This window comes from Mercenaria mercenaria, chromosome 1 (assembly GCF_021730395.1).
Source record: "Mercenaria mercenaria strain notata chromosome 1, MADL_Memer_1, whole genome shotgun sequence".
In the NCBI taxonomy this organism is placed as follows: domain Eukaryota; kingdom Metazoa; phylum Mollusca; class Bivalvia; order Venerida; family Veneridae; genus Mercenaria; species Mercenaria mercenaria.
This window is the reverse complement of record NC_069361.1, coordinates 1,098,642-1,122,030: the sequence shown is the minus strand read 5'-3', so window position 1 is coordinate 1,122,030 and position 23,389 is coordinate 1,098,642. Positions and strand designations below refer to the sequence as shown.

Below are 23,389 nucleotides of genomic sequence, written 5' to 3'. Positions count from 1 at the left end.
GTATGTTGAACATTTGACAATGTTTATAACTTTACACCCCAAGTTGCACATTTGCTTAATGAACTGGTAAGAGAAATGGGACTTTTGGTAATAACAGATGCAAAATTGTGTACATCGTCTTAAATTAAATATGTTTAAAATTATACAATATTGGTGGATGAAAGGGATAAATATGACAATATTCTATGTAACATTAATATTTGGAAATTTGAGGAGTGTAAAATTTCTTTATTGTTGAGAAAAAATAAATAAGGGATAGAACAGTTTTTAGTTATTATGTTCAAAATAAAATTATCTGTGGTTGTTCACTTGGGGTTAACAAGAATTTAGACAAGCAGTACATAATTTTGTATCTCTTTAATAATTGTTCTGTTACAGTGATTTTTGACAATGGATTACAACAAAATTTCAACATTGTTAAGTATGTGGCAGACACTGTAATTCAAATAAGAAGACATACACATAGCTTCATAGTCAGACTTCAAAATTTTTATGTTTAAGTTTATAGGTAGATTGAATACTAAGTGGTGAATTTGTTTTCTTGTTCAAATAATTGCCCTACTAAAATCTGGATGTGTCCTAAACAAAAATTAAGTGTTAAGAATATATTTCTGAATAAACAGAAAAAAATTGCATTCTGACATGTGTTATATTTTCTGTATAACACAATTGTTTATATATTGTAGAAAAACATTTTGATACATATAAATTTTTATAAAGTTCCGACCAGCCAAACAATACAAACGCAATTTATAGATGGACTATGCACAGCTTCGTTTACAATTCTCCTCCAATCAGATATAAGAGAATAGGATTCTGCCCCAAAGCTCCACTAATCCCCCACATTTTCTCTCCGTCATTCTTAAGATCGCAAAATAAATATTTTCATACAATCAGCCATTATCACCAGAATTTAATAAGATTTTCTGCCTCCTGTTTTCAATACACAAATTTCCAATCGCATAATGCTGGCGATCTGATCGCCCATGAAAGCGAGCTGTGCGATAAGACCAACGAAAAAATCTCAATATGGAGCATCTTTTCTTCTATTGAAGTTCCTCTATTATATGTAGAAGTCACATAATGGAATCTCCGCGAAATCGATATAACTTTTTCATTTTTTTCCGAGAACAATTTTGAAATAGAAAATTGGTTCTATTATCAAGATAGATTGGCGCAACCCCAAACATGGAAATAATCAGAAATTTTAATAAATGACGTTGGGCCGTAGAAATTATACATCCAGTGATTTACTTAAAAAAGTTCTGGATATAGGGAAGATTTTCATTTATATCACCTCCAAGTCTGAGCCAGCAAATAGAAATCAAGAATGATGTCTCTTCCTTCAGCAATTGTTGTTAACTTACTCAAATAGATTTCATTACATGTGACCACTAGTTACAATACTATCTCCAAATAATTCAAAATATGTTCTTATTTTCTATGACTATCAGCAGTTAAATTAGGCTGAAAAAGTTTGCCAAGTATATTTTACAAGATCAAGAGCTTATTGGCTTATTAGGCTCATATGTATTTTTTTGCTCATGTGTACTGCAAAAATTTATTTTCTTGTATAGGTATAATTATTTCAAATGGTCATTTTGTTTCAACATTTAGACCCCACTAGTTGTAATTTCCTTTAGTGCGGCTTTTAATGGTTATGATAGCGGTTTTGCGCCAAATTTTCTAGCAACTGCAATAATGTCACTACACGCTTTTAAATGGAAGCGTTCAGTGTCAACAGCCTGCTAAACACCATCAAGGTCTTAACACATTGTAAAACACTCTTCTTTATGGCAGTTTTATATTTCATGATCCAGTTGTAATGGGAGAGCTATAGAAGATGGGCTTTAAATGTGTGCATTATTATGATGCTCAACATACAAACAGTGTGTTTTATAGGAAATATGCATGTTTCTTTTATGATAGGGAATTATGAGGCTGATCAAAGCTGCAGACAGTAACAGTCTGGTCATAAATCTGACACCAGCCACTTCATAATTCTGGTATAACACTGAGTGCCTTCTCCCACAATCTTACTGTAAATAAGAAGTTTGGAAATATAATATATTTGAGATGGACAATGAAACACTTAATGATGGTAGAATATTTGTTAGATGAATCAGTTTTGGTCTAATGTATTTTTGGTTTTTAGGGTTCTTATCATGCGGGACACGATTGGTCCAGCCTTTGCGACCAGTGTAGATCATGATCTGAGCCTGCACATACGTGCAGTCTGATCATGATCTGCACTGGTCGCCATTCAGTCAGTATCTTTTTGGTAAGCACCCCTGTCCAAATTGAAAGATAGACAAGTTCATAATAGAAATTAAGCAGGGTTTTTTTCCCATGTCGAGGTGTTGCCAACACTTTTACAACACCTCCATGGTAAGCTATAATTCAATACCCACTCCCCAACCCCACCCACTGCTTAAACATTTATACCGTGTTCAGACTACGTTTTTAATCCTACATTAACTTGGGTTTATTTTTTAAACTTGTTTGCGTCCACACTATATGTGGTGTAAAACGTGAATTTTGTAAAGGTCAAGTGGTTTCTGTAATGTAGCATTAAAACTACCTCAGGAGGTGGTTTTAATACTACATTAAAAAGTAATGCTACATTATTTTACAAATGTGAACGCAAATGTGGGTTATAACTGGTTTTACAATCCCAAATCCACAGGTCTTACCTTTTGGAGCAAGAATACCATGTGTTTCTCTTTTGTTTCAAACAATTGATGCTGTGGCTGGCAAAAGTAATTGGACTGTTGATGAAACAAAAACATTAAATTGTGATATGGAGTCATGCTGATGCTCAAAATGGACAATAGATGGAATGAACAGAAATTCTTAGATGAACACAAGTTTAAATATTGATGACCCCTTCTTGTTTCTGTTAGCCTCAATTCTTTGTAACCTTTTTTTTTCCTTATTGCAAGATATTTGTTAACTTCCAACATTGCCTGTATATATTTAAACCACATTTCTTTGCCTAGTGTGGACGCAAACTAGATTATATTTTGATGGGTTTTGAATGTCAAATACCAATTATAGCCAATTAGTGCCTGATAAAAATAAAACCGTTCTGCTAGTGTGAACACGGTATTAGTATCATGACAGTGAACATACAGTACTACATGGTTGGATGTTTTACATGCTTTAAACAATTGCAAAATGATCAGTATATTGACAAAATGTTTGAAGTCTTGCAACACATGTCACAGAAAATGATTATATTAGAAACACTCTTTCTCGGTAATTATAGTTTAAATTGACAGGTTACAGTTATGGTCTTCTAGATATTCTAGATTAGTGCAACAGCATCTACAACAATATCATATTTTTACAGACAACGGATTTATATACAGCACATGTATAATTATTCAGTAATGGTATAAAACAAATGAAGCTATTTTACTATAGTGCTGTGGTATAACAGTTGCTTTCTCATTGTATCCTTACAGTGAAGTAATGAAAAAAAAAGAGACTATTTTTTTTGTAAAAAGCAAATAGTATCAATACATTTATTTGCAGAGCACTTGATATTACCTGGGTTTCGATGACTGATTTGTTTATGTACACTTGTCTGTAATGTATTTGCCTAATAAGTTTATTGCAAACTATTATTCTTCTGGTGCACACGATATATTGGTTAGGCTTATCAGCTATCTGATATTATCACTGGAAACAGCTAATGAGAATTAATTTCTATTACAAACATTCAATCATGGCTCCCATCAAGTGGTGATTAGCATATTACATACAAAACAAACATTCTATTAGAGGAGTATCTCTGGTGTGTAATCAGGCAATATTTACATTACAGCTGCAAGCATAGCTTCTATTACAGTTGATACAGTTGCATTTAGATTTTATCTCTTCCCTCTTGTTATGATTGCCATGATCTTTATCAGTGGTCATTCACTGGTCAGTCTGTGAGATATGAACATTCTGACCTAGACTGACCTCAGTAGGAGGCTTGGGCTTATCAGTGTTTCCTTGTGATGTTTGTCTTTGATGTACATACCACAATGCAAGATTGGTATCACTTCTGTTGTGATGTATCAGGACTTTGGGTGATACCATCTAGCAATATTGAAATTCCCTTTGTTTGAGAGAGAGAGAGAGAGAGAGAGGTCTCAGCCCCAAAAGAGATTGAATGCTTTGCCTATGATTTCAGCATATGGACTTGATAATTGCAGGCAAGCAGGGTGATGCTAAATGGAAATATTAAAACCAGCCGAGTTGTTAAAAGTAGCAATAAAGTAGGAAAAAATACAAGAATCTCTCTAAAATATGTTTTGAAAACTGAAATATGAAGCTATTTTTAGTAACAGTCAGTTTATCTTGAGTTTCTTTGAAAAGAGTTTTTTACATTGTACAATTCTCCATTTTTATTGTTTATTGAAAGCAAAAACTGAAGTATTTTAAAAGGACATAATTTCAGAATTGTACATAAAGAGATTAGATTATATTTACACAAGTCTTGAATACATTTTAGACAAAAAACAAACATAAAATGTTTTCCTTGCCAACCTATGAATGCTTAAAAAAACTATTTTACTGCAAAATTAAATACAGTAAACACTTAACTCCTTTCCTGCTCTAGTCACTATATGTTCTACTGGCAAACCAAAGTTTTCTTATAATTTTGTTTGAAGTTAGCAGAGCAGATAAATTTTCCCTATAGCCCTAATTCTGTTTCAGTGAGATAAGAAAAGAAAAATTATTTTTCAACTTCCTTGTAAATCTGCAGTCCCAGGAACAATGCACTGAATCTCCTATAGGAAGATCTTCTTTTTGTAGTGATTGGATAAAGATTGATGCCAACTCTACACTGAACTGCCATCACTTGTTATCTTTGAATTCCAAACTTGTTGGCTCAAGACTGATCTTTTGGACCCCTTTATCTGTTAAGAGGTAGCCAAGTATTTCAAAACTGAATCATTCAGACTTAAAATACCATTGTTTTCATTTTTCCCAAGACTTTCAGAGTCTGGCTAAAGGTTATTTAGATTATACCTGGAATTTGCTATAAATCAATTTACAATTATAGGAGGAGTAGAATGATACAGCGAAATTTAGTGGAATTTAAAGTTGAAGTTAATTCTGTATTTCATTAAAGTAGTGCATAATAGCTTTAACTACTGCAGAACATTGTCCATATCCCCAGTCCCCAGACATATTTACTCAAAGGTCCTAAACTAATGGCCATAATATTACAATGACCCAATCATGTTATGCCACTAGCCAAGTCCTGATCAAGAATCATAGAAAAATTTACACAAGTTTACACAATGTTAAAGCCATAACCTGAGTCCTAATTTTGACACATATTTATCCATATTCATCCCTGCTTTTACATATCAGTATTCACATAACACCCCTTCACTGTCTTGTCCTAACTATAAAAACATGACTTCATTACATTATGTCTTTTTATTTGTTAACCATCCCTTGCATATGACATAGATATTGCTACAAATGTCACTATCCCAGTCCTATCTAACCCCTGTCCTTTTCCCATCTCAGTCACATTTATCTATCCCTGACTTGATCTTTCATCTGTCCTAGCCAGTACATTTATCTGCCCATGTCCTGTCCCAATCTCAAGTTTTAACCAGAACATTTACCTACCCATGCCCTGTCCCAATCTCAGTTTTAACCAGGACATTTACCTACCCATGTCCTGTCCGAATCACAGTTTTAACCGGGACGTTTACCTACTCCTACCCTGTCTCAATCTCTGTTTTAACCGGAACATTTACCTACCCATGTCCTGTCCGAATCACAGTTTTAACCGGGACGTTTACCTACTCTTACCCTGTCTCAATCTCAATTTTAACCGGAACATTTACCTACCCATGTCCTGTCCGAATCACAGTTTTAACCGGGACGTTTACCTACTCCTACCCTGTCTCAATCTCAGTTTTAACTGGGATATTAACCTACCCATGTCTTGCCGAATCACAGTTTTAACCGGGACGTTTACCTACTCCTACCCTGTCTCAATCTCTGTTTTAACCGGGACATTTACCTACCCATGCCCTGTCCCAATTTCAGTTTTAACCAGAACATTTACCTACCCATGCCCTGTCCCAATTTCAGTTTTAACCAGAACATTTACCTACCCATGCCCTGTCCCAATCTCAGTTTTAACCGGGACATTAAGCTACCCATGCCCTGTCCCTATCTCTGTTTTAACCGGGACATTTACCTACCCATGACCTGTCCCCAATCTTAGTTTTAATCAGAACATTTACCTATCCATGTCCTGTCCGAATCTCAGTTTTAACAAAAGACATTTAACTACTCCTGCCCTGTCCCAATCTCAGTTTTAACCGGGATATTAACCTACCTATGCCCTGTCCTAATCTCAGTTTTAACCGGGACATTTTCCTACTCATGTCCTGTCCCAGTCTCAGTTTTAACCAGGACATTATCCATGTCTATCCCAGTCCTAGCCAAGACATTTATTAACACCCTGTCTTGTCCCTGTCTCAGTCCTAGCCAGGATATTTTTTCCACCCATCTGTTCCTATCTCAGTTCTAGCTGGGACAGTTACTGACCCCTGTCCTTGCTATATATTCCAAATACACTTCCTAACCATAACATGGTGGAAAATGTTGCAACCACAGACATTTTGCAATAAAACTGACATGATAAATTCCTTAGCTAAGAGACAGAACATACCCATCTCCTAGCTTCTGGTCCTCACCATTCCTATGAATCAGCAGTATGATGTTATGGTGAAATTTTATAAAGATGTAATCAATTTATATGGGTGACCAAATGTTTCTACATTAGGTAAATATCTCATTGTTTATAACTGCTGTAAATTCTGAAATGTCAAGCTATTGTCACAACTATATTCTCATATGTACAAAATAATGATGTATGAAAACCATAGATTGAGATGTATGTAGATCAGTTTGTTGTAAATTGGCCGCCATCATGAAGCTTGTCAGGACACACTTATTGCTGACATTTCATCTCCCCCTACAATCAGCTGGTGCACTTTTTTATTCCTGTCATTGACATTCAAAATGTCCTTAAAATGTTGGCTCTTATAGCTCTGTTGTATAACTTTTGAGTGTTTTACCTTTTACATGTAATAATTATGTATTCACATTTTTAGCCAAATTTGTATTGAAAACAAAAGGAAATTTATTGTGTCTGGTATATACACTAGTTAAGTGTACCACACATTCAAGACATTTGTGACAGAAGTCAGGGATATAAAAGTTGTTTTTCTGTTAAAAATGTATCATGTTCTGTTAAATGCTTATTTCAAATTCAAATATTACGAAACATTCAAGTTTTTAGATTTAAGGTTTAAAGTAATTACTCGTAAGCATTAATATGTAAAGTGTTAAAAGTAAATATGTCAACATATATGCACACAAGTACAGTTACATGTGTTTGTGTATGTCTTGTACTGAGTGGGTGAACATACAAGCCTGACCTTTACCATGAACATATGTTATCCATTCCAAGGTTGTTTTGTAGTATGCATCATTTTACTCATTTTATTTAACTTGTCATAAGTTTGTACATCTCACCTTTGCATAGTAATGGGTTACTGTTATGGCTAAGCTGCATTCACGGCTAAGTTATGTTTAATGCGAAATGTCACTTTGAAAAATATCAAGTAAGTAAATCTTTATAATGCGTTTTGTTTTAGGTCAAAGTTTTGAAATAATTGTTTTGTAGGTAAATACATTGTTTTAACATGTAAAAAATATTCAGCATTTTCATTTCAATTCAGCCGCTTTAAACACTTGTTTCAATGCTTGTCTTTCTACTGTACTGTTGTCATAGTAATTTTACTTCAATTTATAACACATTAAACTGTTGAATTTCTCTTTCCTTTATTTTCTAGGGAGAAGAAAAAGCTACAATCATGAGTGTGTTTTTTTTCTAATTCAAATCTGAAATCCATTACCTGAATTTTTTGTAGTTTCTGTGTTTAGAGAGTATTTGAGGTTTTCACTGTTTAGAGAGTATACTATTGAGAATTCCAAGGGTGTAATTTGGCATGTCTTCCCATGTGCTGCTGCTGTTGACAGTATAATGAGGTGAGCCTATTCCTGGAGAAGTTGATTCTTAAAATACCAGATGCATGAACCATAACACAGGAGGCCAAGAGGTTGGGGGCACTAACAAGGGAAGTATATTGAATTAGAAATTCTTACAGTTATTTGTGTTTTCCTAACAGAAATTATGTTTGGTTCCAATGAGAATTTTCTGATCTTATCATCAGCTCTATGTGTATTATTTTAATGTTTACAGCCATAGTAAATGGTACACATGTCATTTCACCCTTTGCAGTCCATTTTCAATCAAATAAAATAAAAAGAGACATAATCAATAATAAGTATTTTCTATGTGCATGAATTAAAACAATTAGGATTGGCAATTCTTGCTTTTTCTTGTCTGGTACTTATCAGATGTTATGGTGTAATAGGGAACAAAAGTGTTATACATTCAATGCTTCCTTGTCATGTTCTCCTTTTGGTATTTTTATTCTAAATAGGCTTTTAAATGTTACTCCGCTAGATTTTGGTTTGTTCTCTGTCCTATAGAAAAGTTTGTAATGATAAGCATGATTGTTAAAGGCAGGTAGAACTAAACAATGTAAGAACATTTTGAAGGCAAATGTGCAATCCTTTATGTTTTCTAAGACAAGAACTACTAAATTTTTTCATACACATTAGTATAATTAGTTGTACCAGACATTATTATGGCACTGTCACAATATGTACAAAACACTTAATTAATGCAACTAAGAAATCCTGGTTTTAAATGACACAATAAGTATAAAACACTTAATGTAATGAAGAATACCTTGTTTTAATGTTAAAAAATGAGTGAGAAATTCAATGTGAATTATACCTAGGCCTTGAGTGTCTAACAGCTAAAAACTGATTTTTATTTTCATAATAATAATAAAACTAATTGATCAGTCTGACCATTTATTAACAAATAACTGACTTTGCACCAAATATAACACAATTAACTCACATATAAATGTCTTGGACATTTTTAGTGTTCATTACACATTTAAAGGTTCACATACTTCTGAATATAAACAAATTATACTGAATCAAATGTACACCAAGTCAGTTTTCTTTTTGTACTTAGTAACCTAAACCAAACTTGCCCCAATTTAATATGTTTGACCTATACGGTTTTCTGTTCAGAAAATGGGGTCAGAGTAAAACATTATAGAATTGTTTAGTTAGTCATATTACCTTCCATTTAGGTGAAAAAAAATTAGGAAATTTGTCATAAGTCTGTAGAAAATGTTTTTTCTAAATAAAGTCTGTTTCACAAAAACATTTCAAATCTTAGTGGAAATTACCATAATTATTCAAAGGCTTTAAATATGGTTTTAATCATTTCTCCTGTACCCAAAAATGAATATTTCAAAGACACATGTGCATAACAATAAAAATGTTTCTTCAACATTTCTTACATTTTGAAAGTCACTCTCATATGGTAGAATGTTAAAACTGACTTAGTTACACCTGATGCATGGGAAAATGTATTCTTTCTGGTACAAAGCAATGAACTGGACTAAACATAACAATGCAATCAGCCCACATTTTCGGCCCAGGGTATCAAAGAAAGATGTTGCCCATGTTGAAATTACTTAAATTTCAGAATAAATGGGTTTTAACTGTTTATGTTATGAAGACCTGGACACAAACATTTCGCTATTTTCTAAAAGCTGCCAGGCTTAAGAAACTTGAGACTGCAATGTAGGCTTAAAGCATTATTAGATATTGGCCCTAAAGAGTTAAAATATATATATAGCTCACCCATATAACAAATGTGGAATAAAATAGCAGTATAAAGTGAGAGAGTATACAATAATTGATAAAAAAGACATTTTAAAAACGATATAATATGTACTTCGCAATATTACAAGAATGTAAATGTCAATATTTGAAAACATATTTACAAAAGATATATCTAAAAAGCAATATAATTGTACTCAAATGACAGAGAAAATACATCAATGAACTGTATTTGAAATGGCACTAAATAGTAGACAACACAAACCTTTAGCAAAACCTCCAACATTCTCTTTTGAAAGCAACTAATAAATCAGTCAGCTAGAACTAGACCTTGGGTGTTTTTAAAATGTCCACTAGAAACCTGGGCTACAGGATCAATTGTTTAAACTTTTTTACCTAAACCAAATTATGAAATTTCTTGTAATTATATGTTCTGTGATGTACTGATATGAAAACATCAAAATTATTTTCTGAATATTAAATGTTCTCTCACAAAAATTGAATTTTTGTCCCCAAACCATATAAATCTGTCCCATATTTCATACTCGTACAGAGACAATACAAAGTAGCTCTAGAATGGTACATAGTTGCATTAAAAGAGAGGAGTTTGCAAATGGTTCAACTGAGCCAGCAGCTAAAAATAAAAAGCCGCTTCTGTAAAAAATAACAAAACAGAAAATGGCACACTAATTTGAAACAGACTATACAGGCTTTTCAGGTACAGAACAGTACAGAAGGATATCAAATAGCCCTCCTATCTTCCTAGAGCAATGATTATCTGAATATAAACGACTATTTAACTTGGCTAATGAATCCTAGTGTTGAAATTTAATTCGAAACAGAGTTGCAAATATAATATAATGTAACAGAAAACATAAAAATAATGTTCAGCCTTTGATATACCTTTTTGTTGTGGGGATGGCACTTTGGCAGGATTTGCATTAGTAATTGAAGATAACAAGTACATTCAAAACATCGATATGATAATTTAGCAATAATTTAAATATTTTCATCAGGTGGAAAACTGTCACAGCACATATTTTACCATATATAATAAAGGCTTACCTGTTAAGAAGGTTGCTTAGTAACAGAGTTAAGTATTATTACTGTTTTCTAGAAATCATGTTTAATTAACATGACAACATTTATATACCTGGGGGTCTACTTTTCTGGTGTCGAGTCAATCCATGAAATTTAAACCCCAACAGACAAGTAAATTTCCATTTATTTTCTATTCAAAATCTTAAATTAACTAATTCATATCCCCACGAAAATGCCATTTTAACTGAAACCATGAAATTTGGTGACTTTGTAAATTAAACTATTTTACAGTATTTCATTTAGACTAAAGTCTGAGGGACCCAGTTTCTGTATTATGAAAAAGAGGGTTTGTTTAGTAAATAAAATTATTATATATAATTAGTTACATGTTTATACACAATCTGGAATGCTTCTGATACAGTACAATGGAACAAAATGTTTTAAATTAAAAAAAAAAAACCATAATCTAACCAAAAAACATAAATTCAATATACATTTTTTGTATTGTCCTTCTAACATATTTTCAGTGTCCTATCAATTCTGTTAATTGTAAGCAAGGAGGTAAGTAAAAAACATATAAAAATGTTTTACCAACAACGAAAGCAGCACCTTTTAGTCATTATTTTCTATGTAAAAGTAAAACAACAGATATAGTATTAAAATGTGAATAGAAGTAAAATCTAAGAACAGAACACAGTGTTGCTATGAACTTGATAAAGTCAATAAAAGTGAAATGCCATTTATTATGACAACAGTAATTCTAGTAGGCAATTGTATATAAAGAAGTAAAGAAATAATATTAAATGCTAACAAAACAACATATTCAACAAAAGATGAATTTCTCCAGACTCTGACATGTACTGCTTTAAGGAAGGAAAAACATGTTAAAAAGGCATTGTTTTACTTTTTTCACTTAATTAAAAAAGATGATGTCAAAAAGTCTGAGGAAAAGGTCATCTTTTAATTTGTCCCAAACAGAACAGCTCAGACACTACTGTACATAAGAACATTTATTGAACTGTTTTGGTCAATGTATGATACATTATCTGGCAAATAACTTCCATTAATGGTAAAGCAGAACTTGCTAAGAAAAAAAAGATCAATTTGAATTTATGTGTGGCTTTACATAGGAATTTGGTTAATGTTTAATTTTCAGTGTGTTTTACAGATTATTTTGACTAAAAAAATTTTAATATGACCATTTTTGGAAGTTTTTGTTAATTAGAGCACATATGACAGAAGACATAGGATTTCTGAAATGAAGAAAACACGTGATATTATGCTGTTTGATTAAAATGTGTAAATAATTTCACATTTCTAGGTAGAAACTTTGTATAATGGGATTTCAGTCTTGAAAATTGTTGTCATTTCCAACAAAACATGTTATCCTTAGTAAATTTTATACAGATATAACAGTATACATGTACACCTTAAAGGAGAAATTTCATAGTGCTTACAAAATACAGAATTTTCCAACATACTTTTCCTTCAACGTTTTATAATGGTCAGGCCCTTGTAAATAATACCAATTGCATGTATGTAGTTATTCAAGGTTTCTACCCAGGTTACATCAGTAACTCTTGAAATGAGCCCAATCATCAAATGTTTAAATATAAATATACTTCAACATTATTTACATATAAATAAGTAACATAAAGTCTTATTTCCCTTTCCCTAACATATGACAGATGATTGTTTTATTTTATTGTTTTAGTTATAAAACAAAACATTTACTAAAGTTACATAATACAGGCAAAAATATTGGTCATCATTTTCAAAATGTAATGGTAATAGATGAAACATTTACAGTATGTTTGACAATAAAATTTAACAAAATGAAATATGTTCTCGTTAACTGTAGATCATGTTCATCATCTTTGCTGGAAACACTTTAGATATATCAATTCATTCAATTTACCAAGGCTATTATGTGAGTAATGTACCTGCCATTCAAACAGGCTAGATGTAATTTCCTGCTGTTTTGTACCTGTAAAAATTCATTCTCCGAATTTTCCAAAAATATATATTTATTTTAGAATTATCGTTTTAAATAGTATCTATGCACTGAATGCAAAAAATAAAAGCTATCCGAATGTCTCACTAACACTCAATAAAGATATTTCATGAGGAAAAGTTATGCAATGTTTAACAGTAACTGACAAACTAATACATAATTAAGATACATTATATCACACGTGAAAATATAAATTGAATTTTATGAATGATAATGAACAATTCTTTCATCTTCCCGACCTAATTTAGGCTAATTGAGATCCAAGACTCCGCTACGTAGTCCTCACAAACCCATTGCAAACAGTACTTATGAAAATTATTTCACGGCTTATTAAACTTCACAGTTGCTTCCGAAGCCTAGCTGTTGCACACTGGGAAAGCTGTTCATGAAAAACGTATGTATAACAAACGCAGACTTTCCAGATGCTCCTTCAAAATGATACATGATTAAATATAGCACATTGTATATACTTTGACTAGACATTTGCAAATTTCTCATCATATTTTGGAAATTGAGAAATAATCAAATAGATCTTCATAGCCAGTAAGAAACTGGTGTTGGCGTTGCATGTCCAGAATTGAACTTCTTGCAAATAATTTTTAAAGCACGTATTTTTAAATAACAAACCACCACTGCGATAGGCATGTCGATTTTCATATTTTAGTGAAGTTGAGTCCCTTGGATGTGGTCCGTCTATTTACGATATATTTGATATGAGTTTTCCACAAATGGCATCCCGTGATGAACTTGATACAGAGATTCCAGGGTGCAATGTGAGTCGTTGAATGGTGGTACTGAGTTGAAGATCAAAGGTCAAGGTCACATCGTCTGACGTCACCGGCCATTCCAAGCGTTCATCGAGTACATTGAGTGCTCCTGTCAACGAGAAACCAATGATCAGGGTGAGATTTTTAAGCCCAGTTACTATATTTAGAAACGTGTTTTTAAAGTTCGACGGCAATTTTTTTGTGGTACTACGCCACTAAAGCCGTAATAGTTTCCTTATAGAATTTATTCTAATCTTATTTGCGAGTAAATATAAGTCCTTGATATACACTTCCCCATACATACGACACAACTTTGTTTCTTGTTTTGCTTTTTTTTTGCTTTTCATCGAGCTTTTAAGCTACTGTAAGAGTTCAATGAATGCAAACAGAAATCGCAGGGAGTTTTGAGAGAAATAAAACACACAATAACACACAAAAACACAAGTATAGCAACACCGCAATGCCTCCCTGGACCTGTGTCTTCAACAATGTTGCATATGTATTTGGAAGTGATTTCAAGGATTTATTTCCCCACCTACTTCCCAAAAAGATTCGGATTTTTTTTCACTGGACTTGTTTTATTTTCTCACCACCCTGCATGGTTTCTGTTGGCATGCATTACTCTTAAAATAACTGCTGTACCAATATTTCGATGCTTAACCTCTGAAGTCTTTAGGCATAGAAATATTGATACAGAAAATACAATAGCTCATTATAATATAAATATTCCAACAATGTAATGATATAAAGTAATAACAATACAAGATATGGTGCAAAGTCATTTTGATAATACTGCCTTTACAACGAACGTTTTCCCTTCAGAAAACTTTCTAAGAATATTTTCAAAACTCTTATGAACTCAGAAGTTTAATTAGAGTGAAAGTATTAGCCTTGTTGCAACCGGATAGAGATTTACAGTGTAAATATATCCCGAGAGAAGAATATCAACGCGTAGTTTCACCTGCTGGCAGAAAACTTCCAAACATCTGTTATACATTCACCTTAGATATAGGATATAGCACTCTTTCTCTCGGAAAATGCATGTTCACTGACCGGATTTGTGTAATTGCTGTTTTAAAACGCCGTGTTCTGAATGTGTAAAGAAGTAACAGTTTATGTCGAAGAAACTTGTGTTTATAAGAAACTGATGCTTATTTTTGCAAGTATTATCGAAAAACGGAGACAAAAAAAAACATTTTATCAAATATATTATTCACTGACTTTAATATTAACAGCTAAACATTCGCATAATTTTGCCTCCCTTCCATAACGTATTCAAAAGTAGACAAAGTAAGTAAAACTTTATAGAATAACGTGAAGGATCAAGCACCATCCCACTGATAGTGACCGCTTTTATTTGACCAAACTCTTGACCTGTCCGAAATTAGTACTACAATGGCGTTTACAAAATTTTATCGACACCATGGTGTTCCATTAGTACTGTAAGTAAACTGGTACTATTTTCCCTTTTAAGCAAGCCTTTTGTTTTCCGTATTCAAACTTTAGACCCAACCCAGGTAAAATATACTATGCCATATACAGAACAGTGGCCACCAGGGCAGCTACATTTTCTTTTTATAGCATATTTGCTGAATATAGTCAATAGTTGTGTGTGTGTGTGTTTTTTTTTTAAAATATATTCATTCGCTAGACATTAAACTTTTATCATTTTGTAATACTGAATATTTACTTGATGTTTCGGTGGTAGTTTTGCATATGTAATATGTTGTACCAAAATAAAGTTACTAATATATATTTATACATAATGGGATAATATACGGGTCTGCTGAATTGATTATTTTTTCTCTTTTTGTATCATTTGCAGGAAAATACGTGTTAACAAATTTAAATGAATGTTAGACATAGATGTGCTTAGTTATCATTAGATGTGCTTAGTTATCATATCTTTTTCCTGAGCAAGCTATATCTATTCAGACACGTGAATTTCATTTATTATCTCAAACTTTCAATTAATATTCTCAATGTATTTCATTAAAATTTTATTTCTGAAGTGACAGCTGTACTATAGGAAGACTCGCTCTCAAAGTTTTGAAGGATCAGTGTTTATGATTTTTATGACAACATTTTCATAAAGTATCACATTTTAAACTTGTTTTCGGTTTCTTTGTTATACTGATAGAGGTAATTTGATCAAAGTCGTTCCTTGTATATAATTTATGAATTTCATTGTCGTCTCAAACTGCAGAAAGGTAGGGGCCATCGAGTGTTAGTCGGTCCATTAATTTTGACAGTCTAGGTATATTCTTGTGATTTGTGGATATATTTTTACCGTTCATTCATTAGAGTCATGTGTTTTTAAATGTTTTTAAACACAATGTCACTTTAATAAACTATATTCTATGTATAAATTACGAAACCTTATAATACTATTGTCATTATGTTGTTCGTTGACAAAAAGTACTATATCAATTCTATCAATTACCAAGAGTAAACATTTAAACAACCCCTGTAAATATAGGCATTTTTTAATTGCATACACTCGCGGTATTTACGATTATGTTGACCTGTCATGTGGAAACCCTTCGATAATTGCAACATTCCATTGATTTTCCTCATGTATTGTTTACAACTAGGTCTTAGGAATGCATTTCTGATTATTCCTAATGAAATTTATCAATTTATGTCATGCAGTGGTGCGTTATTGCCAACCAGCATTTTCTAGCTTAACACTGAATGTAAAAGTAACAATTAAACCATCAGCTAATAACGTGTTAACGTAACAATGGCGACAGTCCCTAGGGCTGCCTCGAATTGTTATGGATACACGATATTTTTCAATAATAAAGGGTCTAATTTAGTGTCAGCCTTAAATGAAAGTGTTTCCCGAACAACGAGATTGAATATTTTTAGATGAAGAGTTTTTGTGTGTTGCCGAAAGTCAAAATTAATACTCTCCTTCTCTTCTCCCTGATGCATATGCTAAGTATTTCCGGTTATTGTTCCGCGGAGGTAGGAGTCATTGTGATTACACGTGAAGTTGTTAGAAGGGCGGCCGCGGTCTTTTTCTGGTGCACATTGTCACAGCATAGAAACAGATACGAAAATTGAGCGTCTGTTTGCATTTAAAATGGGATTTCTTCTATCTCATTAAAAGTCAGAAGGCATCCAAATTTACAAATCGCAAAGAACAATTTCCCGCCTCCCTATGATGGGTGCTTTTATGTTATTGAACGGCGCGTTACATTGGCCATTGGCGCGTTATTAATCCGTTTTGAGAATGGTATCCTCAGTTAAATTGTTCCTTTGGCAAAGTTTTGCATATGATTTCATACGGTTTAATACTGTTTTTGAGGCGGCTCAGTTAACTTCGGATAAAAAAGAATAAAATGCCTGGGGACGATAGAAACTACCGTCATATCACTGCAAATTATAATATCATAAAACATTTTATGAGCGAAGTGATTCGAATGCTCGTTTAAGACCGTAACCAAACTGTAGGGAATAAACTTTTTAAAATTTGCTTTAAATCTGATACACGATTTGTATCAACTCGACTATAAGAAGTTGAAAATCAAGTCAATATGATATGGTAATAAGTAAATATTGCCTTAAGTAATTCTTACACGTGATTAATTTGCAAGCAAGAGAGTTTATATTACAAACGATTGACGAGGTATTTAAGTTAAATCCTTATGAAATACAACAGAAAATATCTTAATGCTAGGGTATAACCTGTACAGACTGAAGTGTCTAAAAATATTACAGATATGTACAGTAATAAAAAGTGCTTATTTTATAGAATTATTAAAAAAGTGGTCTAAATTAAAGACCAAACTGCCACATTTCTATTTTTATATGTATGCTAATATAGATGGCTCCTGTAAGTTTTTATCTACTTATTTATTTATTTATCTATATTTACAGTTTGTATGTTATGTGCAAACTACTCAATAGTAAAAAAAGATCAGTCATTCAAGTCTTATAAACATATTTCTATTTTATCACAAAATCAAAACGGGTTTACACCGATACATCTTCTCTTTCTGCATAAATGTTTTCCACCAGTTCAGTCTGACAACCGCCTATCATATATGACAAAGACAGCTTCATAGAAAACATATTAATTTCTTGCAACTGAGTGATTTTCACATAAACACGCCTATCAATAATAATAATAAAGTTTCTTTATAAATATGCCATTTAAACACAAATAAAATAATTTTCGATGTTTTGCTGAACGCAAACGGATCACCGTAATCTTGGAAATAAATCATTTTAAAACACATAACTCACTTTGTATGGCTTTAAATCAGTGCTTTTTATGCTAGTGTCAATCACCAGAAAATTAAAGGTGTGTGATCTATTCTTCGATAATGTCAAAATGCACATTTTTTTAGAGTATCCGTAACACCCAGAAGCTAAGTTTAGCTGATTGGAAATCAAAACACTGTCATTGATAGCCCGTCGTTGTCGTTTTAGGGGTAAAATTATACATCATCATGTTTTCAACTACCCCGTTAATGACAGAATACAGCGTTTGAGAATGCATGCGTTGGGCCAATTAGAGGACGGTTACATATAACATCAAAGATATAACTTAAACATTGGTAATGACTCGAATGTCAAAGATCATATAAAAAACACCGTGACACTGCAATCGTATATGACATGAAAATCACAACAGATAAAAACTAGTTTTTGTTTCAGTATCTCGTCTTTCACGAATTTTGCATTTCTTGTAAATAAATATGTGATGCAGTCAACACTTGCAGCAAGACTCCACGCAAATAATTCATCTGAATATATAGATTACCATGTAATTATGGTTTATTAGGTTTTAGTGGTAACATAAGGGAATGAAATCTATAAAAATGATAGTAAGTAAAGATACAAATCTTGCTGTTACATGAAGATGAATCAAACTCGAATTATTTTGTACTAAATTATAAATACGTAAACCTTCAAACTATAATTACATATTTTAAACGGGACCGTAGGCAAAAATGTAGGGTCGCTGAAATTGCAAGGTAACGCGCAGGTGCGAGAAGAGGATGATAAACCGCTGAAGTATTTCACCATATCAACACTATAAAATTATAACTTTCAACAAGTTTAGTGATTATTGAGATGTTAGTGCGATAATATATCGTGGTAATGTACTCAAATTTTACTCAACTTTTATATTGTCAACCTTACATATCACCCTATAAAGGTCAGCAAACTCACAGAATACCTGCCTTGCTTGTCATGTGAGGAATATTTATCTGTAATTATACACCTGTCATATTGTACAGGTTATAAATGAGTTTTAATAAAGGAGTTACATAAATTACTTTTTGCTTTATTATTTGATATATCATCTATATTACAGTACAGTACATACAATACACACAGTATGTTACATAGACAGCATGTAACAGTTCTTCCTACTTTTGATTACATGTATACGCATTTTATTTAAGATTAAAACGTTTACCATATTCTTGATTTTGTTAAGTTATTTAGTAGAACATTACTGTATAAGATAAAATTACTCAAGGTTAGGCGAAATATTCACCATTTTAACTGCATAGTAATGTACATTGTTCTCTACTGAAATACAAAGTTCTCAGTGATATTCTTCATCCATATTCCTCGCCCAGGTATATGTTCCTCATATTTGAAGAAATTGCTTGTAAATTTCTATATAAATTCAAAATGGAGGTGTTTCAGGAAATATTTTTCGTTTTAAAAAATCATATACAATATTCTTTATATTCATAATGTTCACGTGCAATCTAGTTTAATAATCAGTTTAACATTAGTACGAATTGCGTTCATGGCACTAGTGATACCGGCGGTAGGAAATGACATTAAATACAGGCATTAGCGAGGGCAATCATACAATGTTTGGACGAAATGATAATTTAATGACTGATCTCATTATTAGCGAAACTGTTCATCTAATTGTAGAAAAGATTTGACCTTCTACAACACATAGAAAATTGGGTCTATTCCCTTACCCACGTGAAAGGAAATAGTTGATAATCATCTCCACATCGAGGCCATGCCATTGTCAATTGTTTGATAATTTCCCCGAGTTTTCTATGAAATGGGACTGGATGCTTCGGTTACTATGTATGTTTGAAGATAAAATCTTGGTCGGAGAGGCCAACCACCCGGACAACGAAGCATGGGGTAAAATACTCAGTGCTTTGTAGACACTCCATTCAAAATGCACGGTAATTAAGACAGGTGCTTGCACTCTTTAAGATACCTAAATTATTTTAATAATAGGGTATGCGGTTCACAATATCATTTTAATAAACAACCCCATAACCTTTTTGCTGATCAGGAGCACAATTTACTGATAATACAGTCTACTTGATCCTTCGTTAGGGTAGTTTGTGAGCTTTGAATATTGGTGTCTATTTGATAGACATGTTCTGAGCCTGCTGACAGCGCAGAACAGTTCGCATATTTTCGATATATTACAGTATTTTTTTTATTTTAAAATGTTTCTTAGTTTACGTGTTGAAGATACTGTCACCATTTCACACCATAGGTTGTGATGTACTAATTATTATCATTTCCGTTTTGCGAATATTTGGTTGTATTTATTTTGTTAATCTAACAAAAGCACACTTGTCATTGATGTTTTTTGAAAGTGACATTTTGAAACTAGTACAGAGGTCATGATGTCAGAATACCTACGTAGATTTCGTGTCTAATAAAACGAAGCGCATGAAATCAACAACTCTGTTGTTATCATTATTATTATTCATAATGTAAAAAAAATCTGTAAAAGTAACAGTTTTCAAAAATGATCGTAAACATATTTTTTTTAAAAATTGCTGTTGTTCATGTTTTAAACCGTGGCAAGTAAGCGTGTCAGCTTTTTACAGAGTTTGTTGTTTAATTCATATTTTTACTTTTGTTTACATGTTTACAGAGTACATAAAAATGAACACTTTCATTATAATATATTATTCTTATTAATTTCTCTGTATGTTATTTAAATGATGCATATTTATTATCTATTTACATGTTCATGCAATCGTTTATATGTGTCTGTTAGACGTCTGTTATTGGAATTTCTAAAACTGCTGTATCATGTTTCTTCCATTATGGTTTTACTATTTATTAGAAATTTTATCAAATGTCTGTAAACTGTCTAGTGCACACACTTTTATACAGACATACCCAGTAACCTGTAATATATGCCTGAATATTTGAAAACACAAATGCTGTGCTCAGTTTGATTTCATATTACAGAATACTAATTATGCCCGTCATTTCAACTTGAACCCAATTTTATTGTCATAAATTATACACAATTTCTTTCAGCTGTAATTCTGTGTGTGTAATTTATGCCATTGAGTGTGTGGTATTGAATTAAATGAACACTGGCTGCGAGGATGAGACATAAAACAAAGGAAACCAGCCCTTTTAAATTATTTACAATTTCTTTAATATGGCGGTAACGAGGAGTGATATGTTTTTCCTTCCATAATGAACACGCCATGCTGATAACCCTATTGTAAATTATATTGCATTTTCTTCCTTTTGAAAAGTTCAAAAACGAAACATAATTATATTTTACCATTATTTTGTTTATAAATCACCAACATTAGTACATCGCTGTGTGTGGTGCGCACCCTAACCACTTTGTATGTTTAAATATGCAATCATTAGTCGAGTTAATTTGTTATTTTGCAATTTATGTTTCACAAACTTGTCAGATGTTTTCCCAATTATTTTCAAAACTTGCCAGATAATGCAGTGGGACAGGGATCTACACACAATCAACACAAAATGTGTAATAAATCGTGTAAAATCCCCGAGGATGTGTCATTTGTGATGAGTATATTGGTCTGTCAAAACTGTCCAGAACAGGCGAGGCCAATGATCAATTACACGTTATTTATCCACACTGCTGTGTCAATACTCGTAAATAGTGTAGTAAAATAATTATCTGATTTCTTACTATCTAACTTACATCTCATAAACATATTTTTAATTCAAGTTATTTCTAAGAGGGCGACTGGTTATTATTTATTTTAGTATTAAACATTTGCAAGTCTAGTGTAAGGAACTGAATTGTGTGGTTTTAAACTGTTATTATTTATATCCATTACGATTTTGTTGAGTATCTCCGAATCAATCCCATACGTCCAAATATAGTCACTTAAGTGATATTGGCGAATTTTTCGCACAAATAAACAATTGCATTTGATTTATAGAGATAGGCTGGAGATCAATACAATATCTTGGTTTGTTCTGTCTCGGGTCAGGCAGGAGAATGGGGCGCTATTTCTCATGAAAATGGTAAAAATATTGACCGTGCCAATGACTTTTTTCCTGCTCCTAAATACACTTTAGGTGACTAGAATAAGTTTCATACCAAGGGACCTACAGACATTGAAAGTCACATAATAAAATTCCACAGCAAATCTATATTTGTGAAATGAAAATGGAAAAAGCAAACTTACCGGGTCCTGCAGGTCTGTAGGGTCCGGGTTTTCCGGGCTTTTTGACGTAGTACTTCCTGTACCCTCGCGTTCATCAATCACTAAGTCTATAGGCATTTTGCCCTTTAAACAACTAATATATCGATGGCAAAAATTGTCACACAATTCGTGAACCTGAAATAATAAACCAAAACAATATGTTCATGACTTGAATTGTAGAAACAAATGTAATTAATTATTTTGATAAATTCATTTCACTTAATTATGTATACATTTCTTACAACAGGACACGGAAATAGTTCATCTTTCATTTTACAGGCTGGGTAAGTTTCAGTAATCATTTTATAATATTGTAACAATGCAGTTTAATAAAATAAATGTTGACTGAATCGTGTTTTGAGGAGTTTTTTTATCTCTGTTTGGTAGTATACATTTCATGATATTAGAAGATTATCATTATATCTGGCGTAATTGTCCTTGCTAATGTTAAGAAAATCTCGATAAAATCTTTTATTTGCTCTCATAAACCAGCACAAATACAAATATTTTAAGGCGAGTAAATTTGTTAGCTTATTTCTTATCAGGAAGGATTTTTGTGCGTCCGGAAGGTCGTATCTGGTCCTACATTACAAAATTGTTAAGTTTAGAGAATATTATCGGAGATAACATTCAAAACCTCAGACGTAGGTGATTTAATTTGTACACTGCGCAAATTCAAGTGTATTCCTATCCAACGTTTTGACGAAAAAAAAACTAATATATCAATGAGTAATTATATATTTTCAGTACTGTATTTAAATACGGCAGTCAGTGTCTGATATATTTATGCATGCGGCAAAATTGTTAATGAAATATGTTATTGTTTTTATTAAGTATTGTAACAGCCTGGATTAAATACTTCCCGTCGAGTACTACTTATAAGACTAAACAAAATACAGCATAAAATATTACCTTTTCTAACTCCAATAAATGGAAACGTAGAACTTGAATCGCCTGTATCATCTATAGGGAATTGAATAAAAAAAAATGAAGTTAAAATAAGCCAAGTTATATGCATAATAAAATAAAAATGAAGTTATATGTATAGAAAATAACAATAAATTTTAACTATGTAATAACACATTATGTAAATTAGATTTTAGGTTGCATATTTCGAAAAAGAAATTACAAATGTGCCAGATAAAAGAGACGATGGTTAAAATTAGGACAAGGTGTCAATTGGCGGCGCTAGTGAGAATTTAATTGCATCGGCCATATTGGAAACCCCTGTGTTCAATCTGGTCTAAGATTCCCGTCGATTCTAAGGAAATTAACACCTCTAGACGAATGCCTAAAGATTCGCATTAGAG

The 23,389-nt window shown here is 32.3% G+C and overlaps 1 protein-coding gene across 3 annotated transcripts in view; it reads right to left on the bottom strand.

The window, feature by feature from the left end:
- Nucleotides 1-23,389, bottom strand: part of LOC123545201 (homeobox protein Meis1-like) — a 153,572-nt gene that overhangs the window by 96,237 nt on the left and 33,946 nt on the right. For all 3 annotated transcript variants that reach the window (XM_045331546.2, XM_045331544.2, XM_045331545.2), the window contains 2 exons: nucleotides 22,992-23,042; nucleotides 22,062-22,214 (listed from right to left, as the gene is read on the bottom strand). In XM_045331546.2, coding sequence (XP_045187481.1) covers nucleotides 22,062-22,214; nucleotides 22,992-23,042 — 204 coding nt within the window. The remainder of the gene's footprint in view (nucleotides 1-22,061; nucleotides 22,215-22,991; nucleotides 23,043-23,389) is intronic.